Raw genomic sequence first — 23,565 nt, 5'->3', positions numbered from 1 at the left:
TTTCCTATAACTTGCCATTCGGTTTTCTTCCTTCAGTTTTTTTGTCTGTGTGCCATGGCATTCATGTACAGCCTCTGGAGGTGAGACTGAATTGTAACTTCAGTCAACATATTATAATGTTTTTTAAATATTTGACAAAAAAGCTGTACTATAACAATCAAATACGACATCATTTACAGTATCTCACTCTTGTCGCTGCCCCTTCCCTTTGGAACTCACTCCCAAAACACATCAGAAACTGCACCAACCTCCCCAACTTGAACACATTGACAAAAACGAATATTTTTTAGATTGGCTTTTAATGTGTGATTAATGTTGTGTCCTAGTGTTAGATGTTATGTAAGCTCGATTTTATTTAGACTTTTATTTTTTACATGTATTATTATTATTATTATTATTATTATTATTATTATTACATGTATTTCGATACCTAAACGTTGATTGTTACCTCTGTTAAATTTGTAAAGATTATTATACAACAATTATAATACATATTAAACGGTAATACTAATATGGAATGCTGCTGTTGGTCTTTACTGTAGGAGCCACGGATGCAGCCCCCTCTTCCTCCTCTTCCTCCAGTTTTGTGAACGGAGCATCCAGTAAGAATCTCCCGGCCGTGCAGACGGTGGCACCCATGCCTGAAGACACAGAAGAAAGCATGAGGTACAGCAGGGCCCTCTCTGTTCAGCACTACTTCTATTTCCTGTTAGCTAACATTATTATTATTATATGTTGCACCTAATGTTTTAAAATCTACTTGTATACATATTCGAGGGTGAAAAGCTTTCAAACGCATTTTATTTGACATAGGTAGGTATTTTCTTTGTCTCTGCATTGTGAAAAACAGACGACAAATAAAAGTTGAGGTGTTTTTGTCTTCAGGCAGTAAAGTGGGGCCTAATTCTTTGTGTATATTTGTGTATTTCGGTGTGTATATCTTGTCGTGACCTTGACTCATCTGCTCTAATAGTTTGTGACAGGCGCCCTTAGTCCTGCTCTCCCCCTGACGGCTGAGCGCCCAGGTCTTTCTCCAGACTCTCTCTCTTTCTCTTTTCAGTTGCCATGGCAGCAGTAACCGACATCACTTAGCGTAACTGTGAAGTCAATGATAGGACTGTCTCGCTGCAGAGCCTCATATCTGAGATGAGCAGAAAAACAGCTAGGCTAAACTGCCTGCTCCACTATGAACTGAAAATAATAAATATGACTATAAATATGTATTTGATAATATGTATTGAATGATTTCTTCATGTAAAAAAATGGCTAAATCACAAAACAACATGAAGCAAGTTCTGCCTGTGGTTTCATTTGCAATTGTTCTTTCTATTTCAGCGCCTTTTGTGAAGTGGACCAGTGTTCACTGCGCCAGGGACAGACCCCTCCCGAGCTCAAACCCTTTAGCTCCCTGACAGGATTACAAGCAGCCTCCAGAGATGCAGGCCAGTGTCTTAGGCAAGGACATTTCTGTTAACCACCTAGACCCACTTCACCCTGCTTTGAATGCCAGTGTGTCATCCCTATGCTCTGTTTTCCCAGGGTGCAGGAAGGCAGATTACACTCTACACCCCCATACTAAACCAATCCTTCCTCTCCTTTTTTTGTTTCTGCCTTTCCTGCTGCTCTCTGCCTATCTTAGCTGGAAAAACAAGCCTTTTCTCTCCTCATGTTGACTAGTATCAGTGTGTGCAACATAAGAGCGCAGAGATATGTTGCAGCTTGAGTCGTATCTCTGCTTGTATACAGTGTGAGTTGTAAGGCTGCATGACTCCAGCTCACAGTTTCTCCGAGGCTCTTGGATAATGTCAGGCAGCAGCATGTAGTGAGTGTGTAGGAGATAAGGAACTTGCCTCTGCAGTCTGCAGAAAAACTGTGATATCCGATGTTTAAGCCTGGCACGATAACACAACAAAGAATGCAAACAACGGCTGATAAATCCTTTTTGACAACAATCAAATGTTCTCTTATCGCCAGTGATAGCAGCTTTCATCTCATGGATACCTAGCTTGGTTTGTATCCTCTGAAATGTGTTAGTTGCCCTCTGCACTCAGAGACCCTATCAGTGTGGCTACATGCTAACTAGTAGCTGTGTGCACCTGGTTGACACTGAGGGTGCATTTGTCTGCCTTACCCTTGATGAAAGGGCACAATCCTACTTCCCTTACATTTCTACTCTAATTCAGGTGTCTCATTTCCCTTTCATGACTTCTTTCTTGATGTGTTTTCTTTCACAGCATAACTACAAAGCTGGAGAGGGCCTTGGAGAAGGTGGCCCCCCTGCTGAGAGAGATCTTCGTGGACTTTGCGCCCTTCCTGTCGCGCACCCTGCTGGGAAGCCATGGGCAGGAGCTGCTCATTGAAGGTACAGATGTTGTCTAGTACATTTCTTTCTTCAAACTGCCCCAACCACCCTGCTCGCCCTGTTTGTACTACACCGGCTGCCTCATTGATGGATGCATACGCAGTGGTAGGTGTTGACAGGAAAGTCACTATTTTGCACACAAGCTAGGAGTCTGTCAAAGAGTGATTATATCTGCTCTCCCTTTCATTCATCTTCTGACGGGGCTGTGTGTTTTGCTTTCTTCATGATTCACTCCACATATTCAGGATTATTCCGAGATGTGGTATTTTTAAACATCCTTGTTTCACAGTCACAGCAGATGTCACGTTGAAATGAATGTTGGAATAATTGGTGGCCTTTGCCTCATGCCAGTGATATTTTAAGCTCCTCAAGGTTACCCTGCTGCTTGGTGGATTTTTGTCTTTTTTTTGTCCATTTTTTTTTATATCAAAATGAACTCAATAGAAGTGATATTTGTCTGCTGTTTGCCATTGTAGGAAAATCTAAAACCTTTACCGGTATTTACATTGGAAGTAAATTGACCCTTTTTTTCATTTTTTGCATGGAAGAATCCAGCAGATTTTTCCACACAGTCCGGACCAAATCCAATGACATGGAAAGTGAAATTAAGTAAGGCTAACAGGGACCCTGTAACATTTGTATTAGTCTTAAAGGTAAGGCAGTAAAGGTTTGTTGATGTTAAAGGGATAACATACTGCAAGCTAAAATTGGAATTATGGATGTCTGGTACTCTGATTCACAATAAAACAGTCTTTATGATTATCATCTTTTCCATTAAATCCTCATGATTTTAATTGAAACAGTTACATCGGTCACATTGCATATCTGCACTGGTCTGACTGGCTTGGTTGTGCACATTGTGTACAGGAGTGTGAGATGCTCCTGCTGCACTCTACTCTTATTTCCTGGTGGTTGTGTGAAGGCTCCCAGGTTGGCACTCTCTCTAACCTCAGGGACTCTGCCTGCACGTGTGCGCTCTGCCAGTCTATTCCCAGAGCTTATTTTGGCTGTAATACAAGAACACACACACACACACACACACACACACACCCACACACACACCCACACACTCACACACACACACACACACACACACACACACACACACACACACACACACACACACACACACACACACACACACACACACACACACACACACACACACACACACACACACACACACACACACACACACACAGTGTTTGAGACTGTTTCTGTAGACATTTGTCTGTGGGTGTTCTATGTGGAATGTTTGTGTGTGGCCTCCAGTCTCTTGACTTGACAAATTGAAATTATATCTCAGATTTTTCTTACTGCCAAAGTCTTCTAAGAGTTAGCTACACCGATATTAGTGCAGAGGATGACAGCAGGCTGGAAGAATGCATTCTGGTGACTTTATTACTTCAGGATCCAGAAAGAAGTTGTCTGACACGTGTCCGCTTTCCTAAGCATAATCTATTGGTAGGTTTGCAGTATGTAAACGGCAAGCTACCCTGCAAATGTATTTGATTGCTGCTAATATTAATTTGTTTACACACAATCTTAAATATAATATTTTGTTTTGATGTGGCTTATTTAAAAAAGAAAAACGTTATATCTGAAATTTGAAGATTATTTGTCTTTCTAAATCAGGATTTGTAAGTGGTATTTATTTCAAGGGAATGGTTACTCATCAGCAGAGTCTTGTTTTTTTTGTATTCTGTATCAAAAAAAGTTCTTGACTAATGCCATTACAAACATTCAAAAATATTACAGTTTGTTTTTGTTCAGTATTTTTAAATGTTTCCATTTCAGCAAACAGGCAGTTTCTTCCATACATCTTGTATATGCCTTTCACATACTGTGTGTATACTGTCTATATATGTATGTAAATAGCCATGTATGCCAGGGCATGTGGCCAAGGCTCCTCACTCACACTCAGGGGAAAGGAATAAAAAATCAGGTAGCATAGCCTTGACAAGTGTGAATATGTCTGTTACCCTTTCACTCAAAGTCTGTCAGCGGACTGACCAAGCTGACAAACCAGAGCTGAGCTGAGTGTAACCCCACAAACAAGGTCGTAGATGGACAGCTCGGGCCTCAGTGCTCCTCACCAGATGTGTGTTACCCTGCCTGGGACTGTTCAAAGTGCACCCTGACACGAATTAGAGCAGGTTTATCAAAACAAATGCACAGATTTACCACATGGACTTTAAATCTTTATATCACCGAGCCTCTCGGGTCTTGTCCCAGCTGTAGTGTGTTTGTCCAAACTGCTTGAGCTGTTCCCTCTCTTCCTCCTTTTCTTCCTGTCCCTTCCCAGGCTCACAGTTGAAATACTGTGCTGTAGTGCAAAGGCGCTCCATTTACCAGTAATTACCAGTCATCCATCACTCCTTAGATTGCTCGGGGTCAAGCCCCCCTGTGCCCCTTGTGCCCCTTTGCCTCACCCTATTCCTTCTACCCCCCTGCAGACGTGGTCACTGCAGCAATTATGTTGAGTGCACCCTGAGCTTTACACTTGGAGTTGGTGGCTGAGGCCTGTGTGTGAACACTGCTGCTGTTGTGATGCCTGCCGCCTGCTTCTTGCTGTCCCCTGAGTGGCCCAGCCTGCCGGCACATTGCCCCACAATGCCACATTCACCCGTGCCTTAACCCTGCCCTGTTTACAGGAAAGGACTGGCAGCCCGTGTTTAAATAGATTGCATTTAGTTTGTCTACCAGCACAAGGCCGGGGTCAGTTGGTCACCTGACTCCTGTGTCAGAGCGGCTGACTTATGGCTCAGCATGTCACTGCTATAACAAGAGGTCAGCAGTGGCACTCTGTGTACAAGAGAAGGGTCACATCCTCTCAGAGTATTTACAATACGCTCCCTCGGACACTCTCTGCTCATGAATGTGAAATTGGTGAGAAAAACATCCATCTATCCAGTTTTCTGAATATTTAGCATTCTTTGTACTATAGTACAGCATTTACACAAGCACAACTACATACATTGAATGTTTATATCTTATGACATCAGCTTAAATATGTTGTTATTTTCTCTTTGTAAAAGGCCTGTCAACCAATTGCAGATTCAAGTCTTTTGAATTGTAGTGGTGGGGCTGCACATTTGTCTAGACGTATATTTAATTGAATTACGTTTTTTTTTTAAAACATTTTATGGCTAATTTTAACATTTTATTCATATTCACAGTGCAGATAAAACAGGGTTCAGTTAAATTAATTAATGCAGTGTGGGGTCTGTTTCCCACTCTGAAAGGCGTAATAATTTAATGTCACAATGAATGTAGTCATTGTTATCACAACCAATAATGCATACTATAATTTCTTTAAAAAATATATATAAATCTTTGGTTTATAACTTTTTCAAAAGAGGCAAACATTGAAACAATTAACAACAACGAAAAATGACTCTCTTTGACCTGCACCGTCATACACATACGGAGGGTGAAGTGTGATAAACTCGGGCAACAACGTAAACTGACATTTTAGATTAAGAATATTTTTCTTCTCTCTTCTGATCAACACCCTGAAACAATGGCGTCTGTGTGGCTCGGAGTTCTGCTCCTGCCAGCCTATAATGAGTCCTACAGGGTTGCATTCTTTCCTTTACTAATGACTGCACCTGTAATGGTTCTCGCCAAGTGAAACAGAAGGATCTGGAGGTGCAGAATTCGAGACCAGTGGCAGCCATTGTTTCTGCAAATGAGCTTTTCACACCTGCGCTTGTTTCATTAGAGAGTTGTCTGCTTCTGCGGCTCACCCTCTACAGAATGGAGATGAGGGAAGAAGCTGTGAATGTCTGTGTTCACTCCTGTGAGCGTGTGTGTATGTGTGAGGGTAAAGGTTGGGGGGGGGGAGGTTCTCGCATGTGTACATGTGTTCATGCTAATTATTATTTTCTTTGGAATCTTGAAATGGGGATATTTGAAGCTCAATTTAAGGGGCTTACAAATTAACTTGCCACTGCCTGTAATTTTCCTTTTGCCAAAAACAATATTCATTTCTTTGAGTTTTATGTTATGGAAATTTAAATCAGAATATTTATTTCAGTAATATTTCAGTATCATAGATATTCTCTGCTTTAAAATCCTTCTGTAAAAACCTTTATAGTTACTCATTCGGTTCATCTGCTTTGTCTCCACAGGTCTGGTGTGTATGAAGTCGAGCACCTCAGTGGTGGAGCTCGTCATGCTGCTTTGTTCTCAGGTGAGGTGTTTTTTTTCTCCTTCTCAATCCTTTTTCCCAGCCTGTCTTTGTCTTTTTTCTCTCACATTTGTGTCAACACTACGACAACACTGTGCAGATCTGTTAGGGGGCTGCTTTAAAGTTTGTGAATGGACTTAAAATGTAAAGACTTTTATCTCGTCAAAATATGCACACAAGAAATAGGCTTAGTCTAATCACAACTGTATATTGTTAAATAAGTCTATGCTTGTGCTTTGTTAAATGCTTAGGATACTGTCTTTTATCAGAGAACACTTTATTTAATTTCTGTTCAAGCTTGGCTTATAAGTGTATTTACTTTTGTAAATCTTCCTTAAGCATATTTTAAAACTCATAGTAACCTAAACATAGACAAATAGAGACATAAACATCTCTCTGAGAATACAGATAGTTTCTCACCACACCCCAGAGCTTTGACTGAGCCCTTCTTTAGAGAAAGAGTCCCACCTCATGCAGCGCGGCTAGTGACTGATCACCTCCGAGCTGACCCTCTGAAGCTCTTGTTAAGCCCTTGTTTTAGAGAAGGTCAAAGCCTCAATGTAGCAGTTAGAACAAGAGATATTTAACATACCTTCTGTCAGCCCATCAGTCTTGCGTCTGGGGCCCATAAGGAAGCCATTACTTGGTGCCTCTTTGTGGATCCAGACTGCAGGGCCAGAGCCTCGAGGAGGTTGATCGCCACTATAGACGCTCTGTGGTATCCGCAGTCCAAAGCCCTCTTCAGCAGGGGGCTCAGCCTCTGTTATATGGAGGCCATCATTCAGGGGCTTTCCTCCAAAAAAAAAAAAGGTACATAAATGGAGCAGCCAGCATTGAGTTATTGTTGCTCTTTTGAAGGATTTTGACGAGCTCCCTTATTCACTGTCTGTAGAGTATCTGTGGGAAGTGGCTTTTTCCAGCTCGAGGATTTATTGCAGATGAGAGCGTCAGCATGCTGTTAAAGGTCTGAGTCCACCCCCCCACCCCCCTTTACACAGATAGCATTACTGCGGCTCCAGAGGTTCCTGCTATTAGGGGCTCTAGGGATGAAACCCAGGCGGAGATATCGATCAGACAGCGAGGACTTGAAACTGGACCATAGTGCTTGGTGTCCCTCTACAACCTTTCAGATAGAGAGGAGCCATTACTGTGTATCCTAACCCTGCACCATCAGTACTGAATCCACTTGTGTTGCCAGCTAATTTGATCTAAACATCACACTGTGATGATGAGTAATGTCAGTGTCTTCTACCTATTACAGGTAACAAAGCTGAGATATGCAAAGCTCTTTTACCATGAGCAAATACAATGTTTGTTGTGACTGATAATTACATTAAAATGTGCTCATAATTAATGTCTGCCGTATCAAAAAGTGCATGGTGAGCTTTGACTCATCACTATAAAATGACAACTTCAACATATCCCTCACATATTTCAACATTAATGTTTTAAGACAGCAAGGAGGGCACTTAGCTGACCTTTAGTCCCTCTCTGTTTTGTTACCTGTCAGTTTTATGAATGAATTAGTGCTAATGATCTGCCTTTTCTTATTTATGCATACTTACCACAGCAATCATAGTGTGGCTGGCCGCGGCTGCAGACACGGTGTGTCTCTCCTCAGCCTGGGCAGCTGAAAGAAAAGGTCAAGCAGCTCTGTTTCTTGTAACAGCTTAAACATACTGGGGGGATCTAGAGTGGAGCCACAGAGATTTAGTGATGGAAGGTCTCCAGATGTGGAGAGTATACCAGAGCAAAGCAGAGCAGATACAAGATAAAGCTCCCACACACTGACAGGTTGGATTGAAACACCACAAATACATAGTGCCCTGCTCTGTTTCAGCAGGAGGAAAGTGGGAGGAGAGAAAGTCTTATCAGGGCCAGAAAACTCATCTAGTGTTAATGCAAAGAGGGAAGAACTATTGCTCCAGTTGGTAACCATTGGTACCATTGCTCCATGTTATTGTTGAATGTCCAACATTTCCCAGTTTCGCATATTGGCTCAAAGAATGCACACGTTTATTAGCAGCTATTAGTGAATTGTTGTTTACATACAAATACATCAATCTATTTATTTCCCTCACTCTCATTAACATTTTTCCAGTAGTAGCAGGCAGCTGTTCAGCAAACATATGTGCCTTTCCTGTAGCTAACACAGTGTTAGCAGGTTGTGAGAACATTTGTATTCGAAGTAGTAGAGTAGAGGAATCTACACCTGAGATCAAAACTGAGTGACTATTGGACTTTCCTTTGGCAGGCCGCCTGAAAACATGACTATAATAATGTAAACGTTAGCCATGCCTGCTGGATTTTTGGGTATGCAGTTGTTAGCTTCTTAGTTATTTACCTGATTTAAATATTTGCAATTTGTTTGCAAAACAAAAGTGTCTATAGCTTAAATCACGTCAGTTGTCTGTTTTCTGTGAACTGTCAAGCAAGGCCGATCATCAGGTTAAACATAGCACTGAATGAAATATAATCTGGAAATACAGCAGAGGGTAAAATGATCATGAAACATCTGAAAATTAATGTTTACAATTTCTAATTAAAGTGTTGAAGTAAAGTGAAATTCACACGACAGACACCATTGTAATCTAATCATCACCATCTCTGTCACCCTACGTATTCCCCGCCTGACCCTTTCTCTGTGCCTCCTCACTTGTCTCCACCGCCAATGTGTGAAGAAAATATAAGATCATTTATTTCACCACCCGCACACACAACAATCAATAAACAGCATCAGATAAGCAAGTTGATCTTGTACAAAATGTTTGACTTTAATTTCATGACTTTTGAATTAAATACAATAGTCTGGACCTTGTTGACCTACTGGAAATGGTATTTACTATATATAGGTCAAGATATATTTTGTTTATTGTCTGTCTCAATGCAGATTTTTAAGTCACAAAATATCTAAGCCCCTACACCACATACCTAAAGCCAGAGGTGCTGCACTGTCGTCATGGTCTACATTTACATCAAGGATCATGTTTCTTTTTTATTAAGGTGCACGTCTTGACTAATTGTCTTCTAATCGAGAGCAGAGGAATCTCTGCAATCAGAGGCAGCCTCCTCTGGGAGCACTGTTCCCCATTTAAAATAAAAAGACAAGACAAAAGAGAGCCTCTGAAGTGCTATCTCAGCTGTCAACAAGCATAGCTCAGACGAGATACCAAATGTGACGAGTTCATGCTATAGGCGTACCTACACTGCCCTGCTACCATTTCCCTGGCAACACCCAAGTGTCACATCTGCCGTGATTTGTGTATTTATTTTTGTCACGTGAGCATGGTGCAAATGGAACCTCAGAAGACTGTACATGATCCCTGTCCAAATCAAGAACAGCTTATTCCAGGCAGATACTGTAGCAGAGGAAGGGGGTCACAGGGAACATTTGGAGACCAGATGCTCAGCAGTTTGTCAGCACCATCTCTCTGACTTAACGCATCGTAGGGTCACACTGTTCTCCTGCGTGAAGCGGTATCTGTCAGGCACGACAACTGTGTACAAAAACACATGCACATACATAATAATGTCAATGTCAGTTATTGTGGTACTATACACAACAAATGTGGCTTACCTTGTCCACACATTGACATGGAAAACGTAATATGTATATCGCTGTGTTGCAGCTACAACTAGAATATACATAAATATATTGTTATTGTTGGAGTGACAATATGTATTACTGCATATTCTTTATCGATTCAAAGCCTTCCTTTATATGGAAAATGCAAAAACATTAGAAGCCCCTGGGACTGAAAAACACTTTCCTTAATTCCTCTCGTTTTCCCGCCTCTTTTGAACTGGGCTTTCTCTGTTTTCTCTTCCATTTGCACCTCAGTGAGGATACAGGAGAGCTGGATTTCCCACAGTGAAAGGCGTGCTCTCAAACTGCTTTTTAATCATTTCCAGAGCATGTTTTGAGACAGCAAGCACTGGCACTCTGGCCCTATGCTCGGATCCCTTCCAGTCGCACACTGAAGGGCTCAGTGGGCCTGCTCGGTAATCTGTCACTGTAAGGGACAGAGGAAATGGCTGTATTTAAGCGAGAGGATACAGTTTCATCCCACAATTACATCTCTCCTGTGTTTACAGATCTTTTCAAAGAGAAAGAAAGGATGGTTGCACCGGCTGTGCAGGACTTCAGCTTTTTATAGCCATGATTCTGTTCTCAGAGGATACATTAGCTGAATGCTTTATTTACTTAAATAACAAACGATGAAACGTAACCTAGATTACAGTTAAGATATGCAATTTGGATGAAAGCGATTGTTGTTGTGCATTTATAAAAGATCTTGTTGCATATAGATTTAAAGGTGTATTTTGATACTTGTTTTAACTGAAGCTCTTTAAGAGTAGTTTTTTTTTCATTACTTTATTAGCTTTTAGCCTGAAAAATAGCAATACTGACATGATTTCCTCTAAACCCACATTTAATGCCATGTAATGTAAACCCATATATAATATCTAATATTATAAGGATGTAAGTATACATGTAACTTTTCACAAACCAATTACAGCCCAGAATAGCATCAGTGAGTAACTCATCGCATACTGTTTTATTTCAGGAATGGCAGAACTCCATTCAGAAGAACGCTGGCCTGGCTTTCATTGAGCTAATCAACGAAGGAAGGTAAGGTATCCATTCACTGTTGTACATAACATCAGCCAAGCATTTATTATGTATTCCTCCTTCTGTTATGTGCTTTTAAATAATACTCATTTTCCCCGGTGGCCGTAAAAACCTTCCAGATGACTTCAGCTCTAAACCCCTTGGTGTCTGCTCTGTATTGGGGTGACTGGATGAAGTAAACATATCAACACTAGAGTGCAGTCACCCTCTCTTATGTTCTGCCTTCTTCTTATCTCTGTCCCTCCTGTTATACTGTACGTCACGATGTCTGTGTCCCTCTTTCTGCCTCCCTCCCTCCCTCTCGTCTCGGGGTGTGGCAAGACTCAGAGTTTTCCAAAGAGCAGATCAGGGGCGGCTCAGCCTCCTCTCCCATCTGCTGACCCATCTGGCTCGGCCTCCTCTGTGCCCGGGCTCTTGCTGCAGCCCAGCCCGGCTCCTCTGTGTCCCCTGCTGGCCCCCGGAACAAAGGGCTTCAGTCTGTAGGGCCACACGGCGCTGTCCAGGGTGCTGCTGACAGATACATACTTTCCCTGTGGTACTTCAAGTCCCTGCACACCTGCTCTGCTTAACTAGACAGATCCAGACGGAGCTGATCTGGTTAATCTGTTTTCTTTACAAGGCGTGGCTGACAAAGACAATGTTGTATGTGTTGTTGCACATACAGCAGGTAGCTGTGTGCTGGTCCTTTGATTTATTGAGCAGCTGTTTGAAAGGAAAACCACTTTTAAACATGTTGAGTGTGCCATGATATTACTGAAGAGATCGCTTTACTCTGTATTACCACTCACCTCTCTTGCATTACTGTAGCTGGAACCCAGCATCCATGTGAGAGAACTGCCCCAGGTTGCCATGTTGAAATAGTATTTACATAAACCACCAGTATTATTTTCTGCACACAGCCCAAGTTTAAAAAGCCAAAGCTACAGGGAGCACATGACTTGACCAATGACTAGTGTTTCATTCACATCACATTTTCAGGAGGTTTTAACTTGGATGGTCAATGATTTTAGGTGACCTCTGAAAAACAAAACCTATATTTGTCCCATTGATTCCAAATAGGATTCCCTGTATTTGTTTGTGTTACCTATGTATGAAATATCAACACAAAAGTGCGATAAAGAGAGTGCATATCTTTTTCCCGTCTCCATATATCAATCGTCAACTTTCTTTCTTATCTATTCTCGGTTTCAAAACAAAGCTCGGCGTTGAAAGCCTCCTGTCTTTGAACGGTGAACGTCTGTCTATTAATGAGCGCTTGTCAACAGTTAAAGAGGCAATAGCAGCTGATGAATGCAGCCTCGGGATTACTGCCTCTCCTTGGGACGGGAGGGAAATTACAATCTGTATCAAGCACTGGAGAGGAACATGGGCTGTTTTAATTAAAACAGAGGTAGCCTAATGGTGTGCAAAATGGCATGTAATCTACACACAGTAGCCAGGGTGTTCTCAATTATTAAAGATACTGGAATTGAATGTGAATGTGGGTGGAGACCACAGAGCCTCCTGAGAAGTTGTTCACGGCCAGTCTCCTCGGCATTGTGGGCACTGGGTTGATGGTCTGGTCAGTGGGAAAGGATGCTCAGTCAATCAGTAGTGTGCCAGACTGGCTTCATGCTCTAATGACGCTCCATTCCCTCCCTAATGCTACAGAGGGATCTGTCACTGACCTGCAGCCTTGCAACATAACACAGACAAATGATGCTGTTTGCTAGTCTGCTCTTTCAACAAGCAGAATGTTGCACCATGAAAAGCTATATTCGCCTTAACTCTACTTCCTCCTAGGGGGACATCCAATAACAAAGGATTTTAGCCAATGATATTTCCTAGATAATGTTAATATGTGTATACAATATAATGCTCCATTTAACTTTTCTCTGTGACTCTAAAGGTTGCTGTGCCATGCCATGAAGGACCACATAGTGCGGGTTGCCAATGAGGCCGAGTTCATCCTGAACCGTCAGCGAGCAGAGGACGTCCACAAACACGCAGATTTCGAGGTATAAGCTGTGCCATGCTTTCTTACATCTGAAGTTAAATGGGGAAAGAGAGAATAATCAACAGTGACTGGTTCTCAAACTCCCAATTGCATTATGCTCTGTCTAAACTGAATATTTTGTCTATCCTCTAATGTACTCTAAACAAATTCTATTTAGTATAAAAATGTTCTAAGGTTGGATTTGTTCAGTAATTGTGTCCCTCTGTGTCCTCCTGAGGTTTCATTTCTCACCCTAACAATTCCGATACAATTATTTAAATACTGGTAGCAAAGGGAAATACAGGCAATATTCATTTAGGATTTTTTTACATTTGCCTACCAACTCAGTATGAGCTGAGTCTGTGCTGACCCCACCCACATCAAACAACTCCTGCAAACAAGATTTAAATGCTGTCTGAATAATAATTTTCATGCAGTAATAATTATTTAGGTTTTATTTTCTTCAAATGGACATGGCCCTTGAATATCATTAACATCAGTGCAAGCCTGTCAGCAAATGAGCACATTAAGCCTATTAATGCCACAGAGATTAATATCAAAACACATATTGCTGTATTAAAATAAAATAGTTTGTTTGGTTGTTGTAAAACATTGTAGGCACACCATTCACACACACACACACACACACACACACACACACACACACACACACACACACACACACACACACACACACACACACACACACACACACATACACATAGACATAGACATACACATACACATACACATACACACACACACACACTCTCCACCACCTCTGTTAGTAGCTTGAACATGTGAGGAGTGATGAGTTTCTTATCTGGGAAGAGCAGCCATCCTCAAACAGCGGCTTGATTTACAGTTCTTGAGGATCCTTGACCTGCTAGATAAACTGGAAGAGACGGCTAGATATGCAATGTCAGGAGAAGGGGGAAGTGTACCTGGCCCCATCCGTTCTGTCTGCCAACTCCAGACAGCCTACACTTTTCATCGAGGTCTGATGTTACTTTATTACCCACTCTCCAAGATTGAAGATTCAGGACGCAGATAAGACATTTTTACAATTAAGTTGGTGTCAGGGCGAGGCATCATATGCCGTAAAATGATAAATAACATTTGATATTTGTCACAGCATCACGTGGTGATGCGAGGTGACAAGCACAGATTGAGTTATCTTCCGTATGAAGAATATGTTGAAGTATAATATCTGACAGAATTCAAATTTGAAACAGGAAATTCAATTAACTTCCAGCTTCTGTTAGCAAATTAGATTTTGAATATTAGCAAGAGTTCCCCCAGGGTGGCATAGTGAGACAATCTTGTTTTCGCAGCAGAGATAGGTCAGTCAGATGTGCTCCTCACCATTACTTTTAGCACACTCGTACTGACTTCTGGAAATTGAATTTAAAACAATGTCACCATTTCTCATAGTGTGGCCAATTCATTTTTAAGATAAGAATTATTTTCACTTTATCCTTCTGATGCTTGGATATGAAGTATTTTTTGGACTGTTTTTATTTCATATTTGCAACCTACAGATATCAATGTGTCCTGGTGGTACATTTTGTTCCAGAGGACAAAACATATCCCTTTTATATAATGGCAGTGTAGATTTGTTACCCTTGACAGACTATATTCTTTGTGGATCTATTAGAGTATTTTCCTTTCTCCTCTAATAGCCCCATCCACAGCTACCTAGCAGGGAGCCTCATCTGTCCGCAGTTAGGGAATGGACTGCCTTCAAGCGCTCGCCATGATTTACTACACTCCTCCAAGGGAGCAGAAATATATCTCTCAGCTATCCACTAATATCTTAATGCACTCAAGTGTGTTGAATGAAGCCATAACATTCTTCAGTGTGACAAATGCTCCATTAGAGGGTATACATTATTCTGGCTTTATTCAAGTAAAACATTCTCAAATTCTATTAGTTCAATGTCAGGCTTAAGCAATGGAAACTGTACAGAAAGCCATAAATATACAATGTTCACACTATTTTTTTCCCCTTCCTTTTCTCTTTTTAAATTAGTCCAACTGCGCCCAATATGCTGCTGACAGAAAAGAAGAAGAGAAGATGTGCGATCACCTGATCAGCGCTGCTAAACACAGAGACCATGTGACGGCCAACCAGTTAAAGCAGAAAATCGTCAACATCCTCACCAACAAGCACAGTGCCTGGGGGACCCTGGCCCAGAGGTAAGCCCTCACATGAGTACAAGTTCACCTCCAGACCAACATGGGCCACGCTAAGTCTCTAACATGAACCATAGCCGCTCCATGGTAGGTCCAACATAGAGGACCAAAGTTACAGTTCACAAAACTCTGCAGTGAAGGGATTGGACCACCAGTTAATGTCATTTTCCCAGGATCCGATAGGGTCAGCGATAGGGTCAGCAAACGCAATTACAGTGTGGACTGGCTTAATCCCCTGGGGACAGCTGATTGGCCAGTCTTCCTACAGACAGGGATAGCAGAAGGGGGTTGGGGTGTTTCTGCAGTGTTGTCCAGGCATTCATTGACCCTCTCAGTAACACAGCCAAGCACCTGGTGGTAGTTGCAGACTTCCCCATGGGCCCTGTTAAAATAACCGCGGGGCTCTCCTGCTCTGCCTCCCACCTCTCACCTGCCTCCACATGGTCCCACAGATACAGTGGAGGGGCAGGATCAAGAGCTGGTTATATTAGACAAACAGAGGTGTTACAGCCTACAGTATGTGTTTTGTTCCGAGCTAAGTGCTGAGAATATGAACATTTCTATTTTGTTAACAGCATAAACAGTTATTTATGAAGCCTGAAAGGGGAACTTCAGTTGCTTCATGCACACGTGACGTTTCTCATTCTGTATTAAAATGACCCTCACTGAATGCAGGTCAGACACAAAATTAGAATGTTTTTTCACACAATCCAAATACTAAATTATGCTGCGAGTCCAGGCGCTTGGAAGACTTAAAGTCTGCCGCTCTCGCACAATGCACCACTGATGATTTGCCAAAACAAATTTTGCCTCTTTTCTGAAACAGAAGCTCAGGACTTGTTATTACTTTTTGAAAATACAATGCAGATGTTCAAACATGTTTGCTGAAATTGGGTTTGTTTCATATTGTAAGCCATGTTTATCGTTGTCAGGAAAACATATTCTAGCTGGCATAATTACTTTTTACTGCTTTATTTTATGTCTTTGACTTGCCATATAGTTCAAAGAGTTTTCTTCCAAAAAAAAACAGATGTCGTAAGCAGCTACACTTGGTTTATTTTTGTATTTATTTAGGATTGATGCAAGATTAGGCACCGTGAAATATATTGGAATTTTTCACTGTCAGTTTCAGTGAAATTAAATTTCATGAGGCCATGCTATTAATTTCTTCCAACTAAAGAGAAGCTGGACGTTAACAAAAATTGTGTTTTGTATTATAAATACTGTGAAATGGAAAAAAAATATTTTGGCTGTGACTGAGAAGGCTACAGTATTCAAGCTTACTTTTATAAAACTGAAGTACCCTTAACAAAATCTATTGGATTGAATTCTGGGCTCTTGTTCAAATATTTATGGAGCCCCTCTCAGAGGCATAGCATTTGCATTGAAACAAAAGGTTATTGAGCGTGGGTGCATTGTAAATGATACCGCAAAGCTTCCAACAAAATTCAAATTTAATGGTAACCTGCTGGTGAAGAAAAATGATGCAATATGTTCACAAGCTCAAGGCAGTGTTGCAGTTCAGCAGCTTAGTCTTATTCAATGCTACATTAACTTTCCCATTTATGCTGCTCTTGTAAGATATAAAGCCCCCAAGCATTTTGAGGTGGCTGTCTGTTATGTCTGCGAGAAGGGGAGAGAGGGGGACTTTAGTTGTTAATGTTTGTTTTCACCCTCGTGCTCAGAAATTGCTTTGCCTTTTACTCCTAAGTTCTGCCTGGAGACTTGCCAAGGGATATTTATTATTTGTCTAGAATATATTATAAACAAAATCATTCTCAGACACAGGGGGCATAAACTAGCTATTTCTGTATTTTTTACCAGCTTGTGTTTCAAGGATGCTCCTTAGATTGATAAAACCGCCTGGCCTGCCATTAGATGAATCCGTTATTGTCTGAATTACAGAGCACATTATCTGCATCTCTGAAGGCCACTCCATTCGAGCTGTTATTCTCTTTGTGCCAAACAGTGTAAGCAATTGTTTTCCAGCACGGACGACAACAACCTACGACAAGGAAATATTCTGAAAACAGCTGCTCTGCAGTCATGAGATCTGAGTGAAGAATAAGCAGATCAGCCCCTATGGTGCCCTGTTAGATCATACTCTATGCTTGCCTGATGATGAATGTCCCCCTGTATAGAGTCGCCATAGGAAAATCAATACCCCTCAAATTGAAACAGTATAGGGTTGTATTGATCCGGTGCGCTAAATCAAAATGAGGAGGCTTTGATACATCTCTGCCAGACAGCTCTCTGCCCAGTAATGACACACTATCAATTTTAGCTTTACACTGATAAATCAAGTTGAAAATTGGATGTCAGAGTTTTTTCCAGGGAGAGAGTGATTTTCCCTGCCCTCTGGTCCCCTCTGCTGTTGACCTCTGAACCCTGCCAGTGGATTATAAAGTTCAGGCTCATCTGAAGTGAAAGTAGATGTCAAGGCGACGCTGATGAATTCATTGAAGAATAATGTCCACCACTTTTGCAGCACAGGACCAGCTAACCATGACAATACTATAGAGTCGCCCTCGTTCCGCAGTTATTTTACATTGCTGAAGAGTCAATAATGCAGCCACTGTTTATTTTAAACACATCTCAAATGTGTGACCCAAAGAACAATACAAAATATAAACACTTAGAAAATCACAGACGGGTATGTTTGCCGAGTAACTCTTAGTTGTATTTCTTAAAAAATAAAAAATAAGCATTTTAATACTGTGCACAGACAATGTCTTTTTATTGATCATTGCATGTGATGCAGGCTTTAACAGACACCCAGGCACACCTACATATCACTGACACTTAAATAGTCACTACCTCTTGTGTCATTCTCTAACATTCATGTGCCTGCACTCCTCGGTACTAATTGTCTCGACACAGCCACCCTAACAGAAATGTAAAAGGGTCTGAAGTAGACAAACCTCCCTTTGTTCCCATGCGGGCGTCCGTGTTCACATCAGCTGCATCAGTGACAGCCGACGGAGGAGCCTCCACCGGCCCCCACAGAAGACCTTAACCTTACCTGACTAGTCTATTGATTGTCAACATTTCTTCTGTATAATTACTTTTTTGTAGCAGAGGAGAGAAAGGAAAATGGCGGCATATATTGATCTGTGGCAAGGCAGTGAACCAGCCGTTTCCCTTGACTAACAGTGAGTTTCATCTCTCACACTTGATGAATGGTAACAATCTGCCTGTGGATAATAACTTTGTGATGGAATGAACCTTTTTACTCACGATGCGCAAAGACGTTTTGGTCTCGCCTGGAAGGGTTATCAATTCTAATAGAAGTCCACCAGCACAATGGGGGAGCACCTTTAGAGGGCCTCAGAGGGTCGGGGTCTGATGGCCCCTCTGGGCAGGGAAGAAAGGCCAAGGTCTCTGGTAGTATAAACAAAAATCAGTCTGACAATAAAATAGATATAACTCTATAATATTACTACTTTTTGACATGTAATGAAGCAAAATACATATCATAACCTTCCCTCTTTTGTAAAATGTGTAATCACTGTTATGGATTCTATTACAATTATTAAGAATATACTATGCTTATAATAGTATACCACTCTAAAATCAATATATAAGCGGCATATTTTGCTATGGATTTCATGCAGCCTTTTCTTTTCCACAGATACTGTATATAGCTATTTTTGGTCCGAACCATTGCTCTGCAAACCATATTTTACTTTTCAGTCACTAAAGAGGATTCAATAAAGAGCCGCTTCAGCTTGCAAGTGATAATGTTTTTATTCTTGATTGAATTAGATATTTTTTATAACATGATGCTCCTTTGTTCCTGCAATCTGATATTCTCTATACTTGCATTTGTTCTTGACCTACACCAGGCTCTGTTCCCGTGGGGCACTCTTAACCTTGCACACTGTGCTAATTATCTCTGGAAAGGGGCCCATTCACACAATCATCAATTTCATCGGGCGTTGAAATTGAGCTGGGCATCGCCTGACTGTGCCCCTTTTCCGATGAAAGATGGGGATCCGCAAAGCTGGCGATCCAGGGGGGGTTCACGCACAGTACAGTACGGCTCCTCATCCCTCGTCTGGTCGCATACGTCTGTCTTCATTACACCAGATGACCTGGAGTTAATCTAGTTTCTGCTGTGTTGTTTCCCTTTCGTCTTTCTCCAATACCCATTCCTCCGTGTGTCTATTCTCCTTCTCTCAATCTACAAACGAAAAGTCATATCCAATAACTAAAGGCACTTGGATCTGAGCCTGGCATCCTCACGTGTGCCACAGTGTTGAGTGCAGTGATGATTATAAATGGCGAAATTAAAGAGATGAAAGTATTTTGTACCATTTGCAGCCCTCTGTGGTAATCTGATCATGATGTTGGCCATACAGTCACTTCACTTGGCATTCGACAGACACATGATCATGCTTGATGTGTTTTTTATAGAAAAAATACTGTGTATCTTTTTCTAACTTTATTGGGTGCTTTGAAAACATTGGAATGAGCAATGCTCATCACCATATGGTTGCCAGTCACCACTTTTGGATGCGCATTGTCTTCAATGTATTTATTGATTTTCAATGTCTGATGGCAGGCTTATGGTTTTTTCGTGTAAGTGTAAGGAATCCCTTTCATTACAGATTAGCATATCTTGTTATTGCCTTCGATCAAAAGACCTCTTCCATTATGTAATTTGATTAAACTATATATTTTCTCTAAATAATCTGGTGCCAGAATGATCTATCTAATTCTGTTTTGGGAGGTACATATTTGGTAGGTTACCAAGTATATTTTTTCTTTATTTTAATTTAAAATGTATATTTTATATTTGATTTGTGTATATCTCCTTTTAGATGCAGCAATGCTTGCATTTCAAACAGATTCCACATGGCCTCTGTAACTCACAGGCCCTATTAGGACAACTGAAAAGCAAAGAAAAGACCACTTGTCCTCTGAGTTGCACAACAAATTGATTGTGTGTGTGTGTGTGTGTGTGTGTGTGTGTGTGTGTGTGTGTGTGTGTGTGTGTGTGTGTGTGTGTGTGTGTGTGTGTGTGTGTGTGTGTGTGTGTGTGTGTGTGTGTGTGTGTGTGTGTGTGTGTGTGTGTGTGTGTGTGTGTGTGTGTGTGTGTGTGTGTGTGTGTGTGTGTGTGTGATAGAAACCAGTCACTGAGCCTTTGAATAGAATTTTCACTGATTACTGGCATTTATTATAATTACCCCCTACTCATGTCACCAATTGGAAGCTTTTAAAAGGAATATAATGGTGTTTTATTGAATCAGCCTGTCCCTGTCCTTCCTCTTGACCGCCTCATACAAATCTCCTCTGCGCATGAATAGAATACAAATAAAATGTTTAACCCTGAGATCCTCATCTGCCTGCAAATCGGCCCTGCACTTGTTTTATTTAGCCATTCTGTTTTAAACATAAAGGTAATAATTTATTTTTTTATGGAAATGTATCCTACAAGAGAATTGCCCAATTTTTTGGGAGGATCCAAGTCTGTAAACATTTTATATTTTATTCATGTCTTCAACTGCTGCTACCAATATCGTTCTCCAAACAAAAATCAGACAAAATATGAGAAACCTAAATAGGTTTGCCGCCCTATTATAACAGCAGCACTAAGAATATATCACCCTCTAATCCAATATGAGCCCTTGTCAGCTGTCTACTAGAATGATGTTATAGTTTTCTATAAAACTGTTATCAATCCTTTTATTTTTATTTTCCTCCCCATCTTATTTTGAATTACGCCTGTCAGCTTTCCCTTTCCTTTCACTAACACTAACAAAACACATTCCCTGTAGACGGGGTGTTAGATCTGGCCACTCAAAAACCTCCACACTGTCTCCTTGAGGAAAGGTGTGCTTTAAATACCTATTTGAAAGGGAAGAGAATAGACGATAGTCCTCTTACACATTTATCTTACTGCACTTAGCAAGTCTGAAGCTTCCATAAATAATGGTGCTCCTGTTTCCTGTAGGTTATCAGTGCTGGAAAATTAGCTTTTAAAATGCGGTTTGAAATCCATTTAGGTGATTGATGGGTGACGAGGCTAATAAATTCTGGCAGTTTCTAGGAGGCCGGCTTACAGCCATTCTTTATGGTTGTCATGAAGCCAGACACATTTGATGTGGAAAATAAGGTGGTCCAACGCCATCTCTGTTTAATAATGAATACTATTGTATGGAGAATGTGTTGTTGTTACACAGACAATAGACACAACCAGCTTTCTATTGTAATGGGGAATTGTATTTGACCACCTGAAACGGAAATATATTATAATATATGCGTTCTTAATAAACATAGGGATCAGATTCCATTGTTAGCGTCTGCATTTTATTAAATGACTGAAATGTGTTCATGTGTTTGCCAAGAACCATTCTACCGTATGGTTAAGGGTCCAATATACGAATGACGCTGATTTTAATAAAAACTTGCCCTTCTTGCTTTCTTATCCCCACCATGCTTTTTAATATATAAATGTAGTGTTTGGTGGTTTGGTGCCACTTCAGAAATCCCTTTTATGGCACGTCAAAGGCTCCCTACTGTAGATCTTAATCAGGAGAGCAATCCTCCTGAGCAGGTTTCAGACCACCCTCTGAGAGGAAGTTCTTTCAGCAGAGCACTTTGGCACAGTCCAAATCCGGTCAGTAAGAATATAACAGGTCCTATCCTAATGGCATAATACCACATTCAAACCTAAACCATCTGCACAGGACAGATCAAAGGGGAAGACACATCAAAATGTTGGCATCAAACTCATAAATCACTAGGATAGGGTTTGGTTTGTTGTCCATTTAATATCTGTTAGCGACCAATGAATGGCTCAAAGTTGTACTTCAATAAACGTCCTTAAGCTGACCAAATAAAATGCAGTTAATACTGTTATAAGAAAATCTTCAAAGTGGCGGATTTATCCCCCACTGGCATCTGCTGTCTATTTGCACAGAGAATTAGGGGACATAATCTTCAGCAGTAATCGCCCAGTTGCCTACAGTGGATTTACAGTTTTCACACTGTGTAATCTTGCATTTACAATATCATTTACGTGGGTTTCTCCTTTCAACCCACTGACATCTCTCTTTTCCTCTGTTAAGCTTTGAGGGAGATTGACAGGGGACAAGCTCAAGGCGCGGAGTCTTGCTCTGCATACAGCGACTCGTGATACTTTATGCATACAACGAGTGCACACACACGCTCAATTTTGATTGATACTTAACTGAAACTGAGCTCTTGTTGCTGTCAGAGCCCAGCTAAGTCTCCTGAGCCTCTTGATTTCTGACATTTGTAGATATTATATGCATGGAGCAAGAAGGCAGTATTTTGTGATGTGATCCCCTGTAACACTTTAATCTGTTTAGACTGCTTCAATACTGCGGCAGGGTGCAGAATCCATACAATGCAATAGACTGCTGCGCCTGCCAAGATCTTACTGTATCCTGCACGCACTGACAAATCTCTACTTGGATTTGGTTACGCAGTTACAAATTCAATGTTTGTTTTTTTTAGCTCTGGGTGGCTGTTTTTTGTTAAAAGAAATTATAATATGGAGGCAAAAGCATTTTAGATAATATCATAGGTGTGCTCGACTAATGCATGTTTTGTATGTACTGTGGGGGTTCTCTTCTATCACTAAATATTGTAGCCATTTCTCTTAACATATGTCTAAAAATGAAGTAAATTGAACCTCATGCCAGGCTGATGTAATCACATCTAACCGTATACGCTCAACTGGACACCAATTATTTTAATCACCACTATTTTTTAAGTATTACTCCTCACTGTTAAGGGTAAATTAAATACTTTTTGGCTGCAATTCCCTCCAAAGGAAACATAAGGGCTTTGAAATATCTCCAGCTAGTGCACAGTTGAAACAAGCAGCACTTAGTAACCTAACGCTAGTCTGCTGCTTAATGGTTTGCATTAGCTGCGAGCAATAAAATTATCCCAGGTCCTCACTAATGTTGGAATAATCATTTACAAAGATGGTTACCACATGCTGGAACTGTTTTCTTCTCTTTCTCTTTTTCTTTACGACCGTAATTCGATGTTATTAATAATGAATAAAAATGCAATTTTCAGGCGGGTGGCTCCAGGGCTCTGGGAATCATTTCAATGAATATTTCAGCACATTATTTTAATCATGGCTCCACATATGCAGGGAGGGGGCTTGTTTTATAGGCTCATGCCTCAACCGCCCCAAGACCCCGTTCATTAAACCCCACGCTGTC

General features: G+C 41.0%; 1 protein-coding gene across 3 annotated transcripts in view; it reads left to right on the top strand.

Moving 5' to 3' along the window:
- nbeab (neurobeachin b) overlaps positions 1 to 23,565 on the top strand; it is a 207,674-nt gene that overhangs the window by 112,638 nt on the left and 71,471 nt on the right. Inside the window, exons 31-37 of one of the 3 annotated variants that reach the window (XM_034113170.1) lie at positions 543 to 666; positions 1,336 to 1,455; positions 2,235 to 2,362; positions 6,496 to 6,557; positions 11,123 to 11,187; positions 13,076 to 13,184; positions 15,195 to 15,361. In XM_034113170.1, the coding sequence (XP_033969061.1) occupies positions 543 to 666; positions 1,336 to 1,455; positions 2,235 to 2,362; positions 6,496 to 6,557; positions 11,123 to 11,187; positions 13,076 to 13,184; positions 15,195 to 15,361 (775 nt within the window). Of the gene's footprint in view, positions 1 to 542; positions 667 to 1,335; positions 1,456 to 2,234; positions 2,364 to 6,490; positions 6,558 to 11,122; positions 11,188 to 13,075; positions 13,185 to 15,194; positions 15,362 to 20,694; positions 20,701 to 23,565 lie in introns of all 3 variants that reach the window. The other 2 variants (XM_034113171.1, XM_034113172.1) reach the window with 2 other exon arrangements.

This window comes from Trematomus bernacchii, unplaced genomic scaffold, assembly GCF_902827165.1.
Source record: "Trematomus bernacchii unplaced genomic scaffold, fTreBer1.1, whole genome shotgun sequence".
NCBI lineage: Eukaryota > Metazoa > Chordata > Actinopteri > Perciformes > Nototheniidae > Trematomus > Trematomus bernacchii.
The sequence above is the reverse complement of the archived record's forward strand: the minus strand, read 5'-3'. Positions and strand labels throughout refer to the sequence as shown.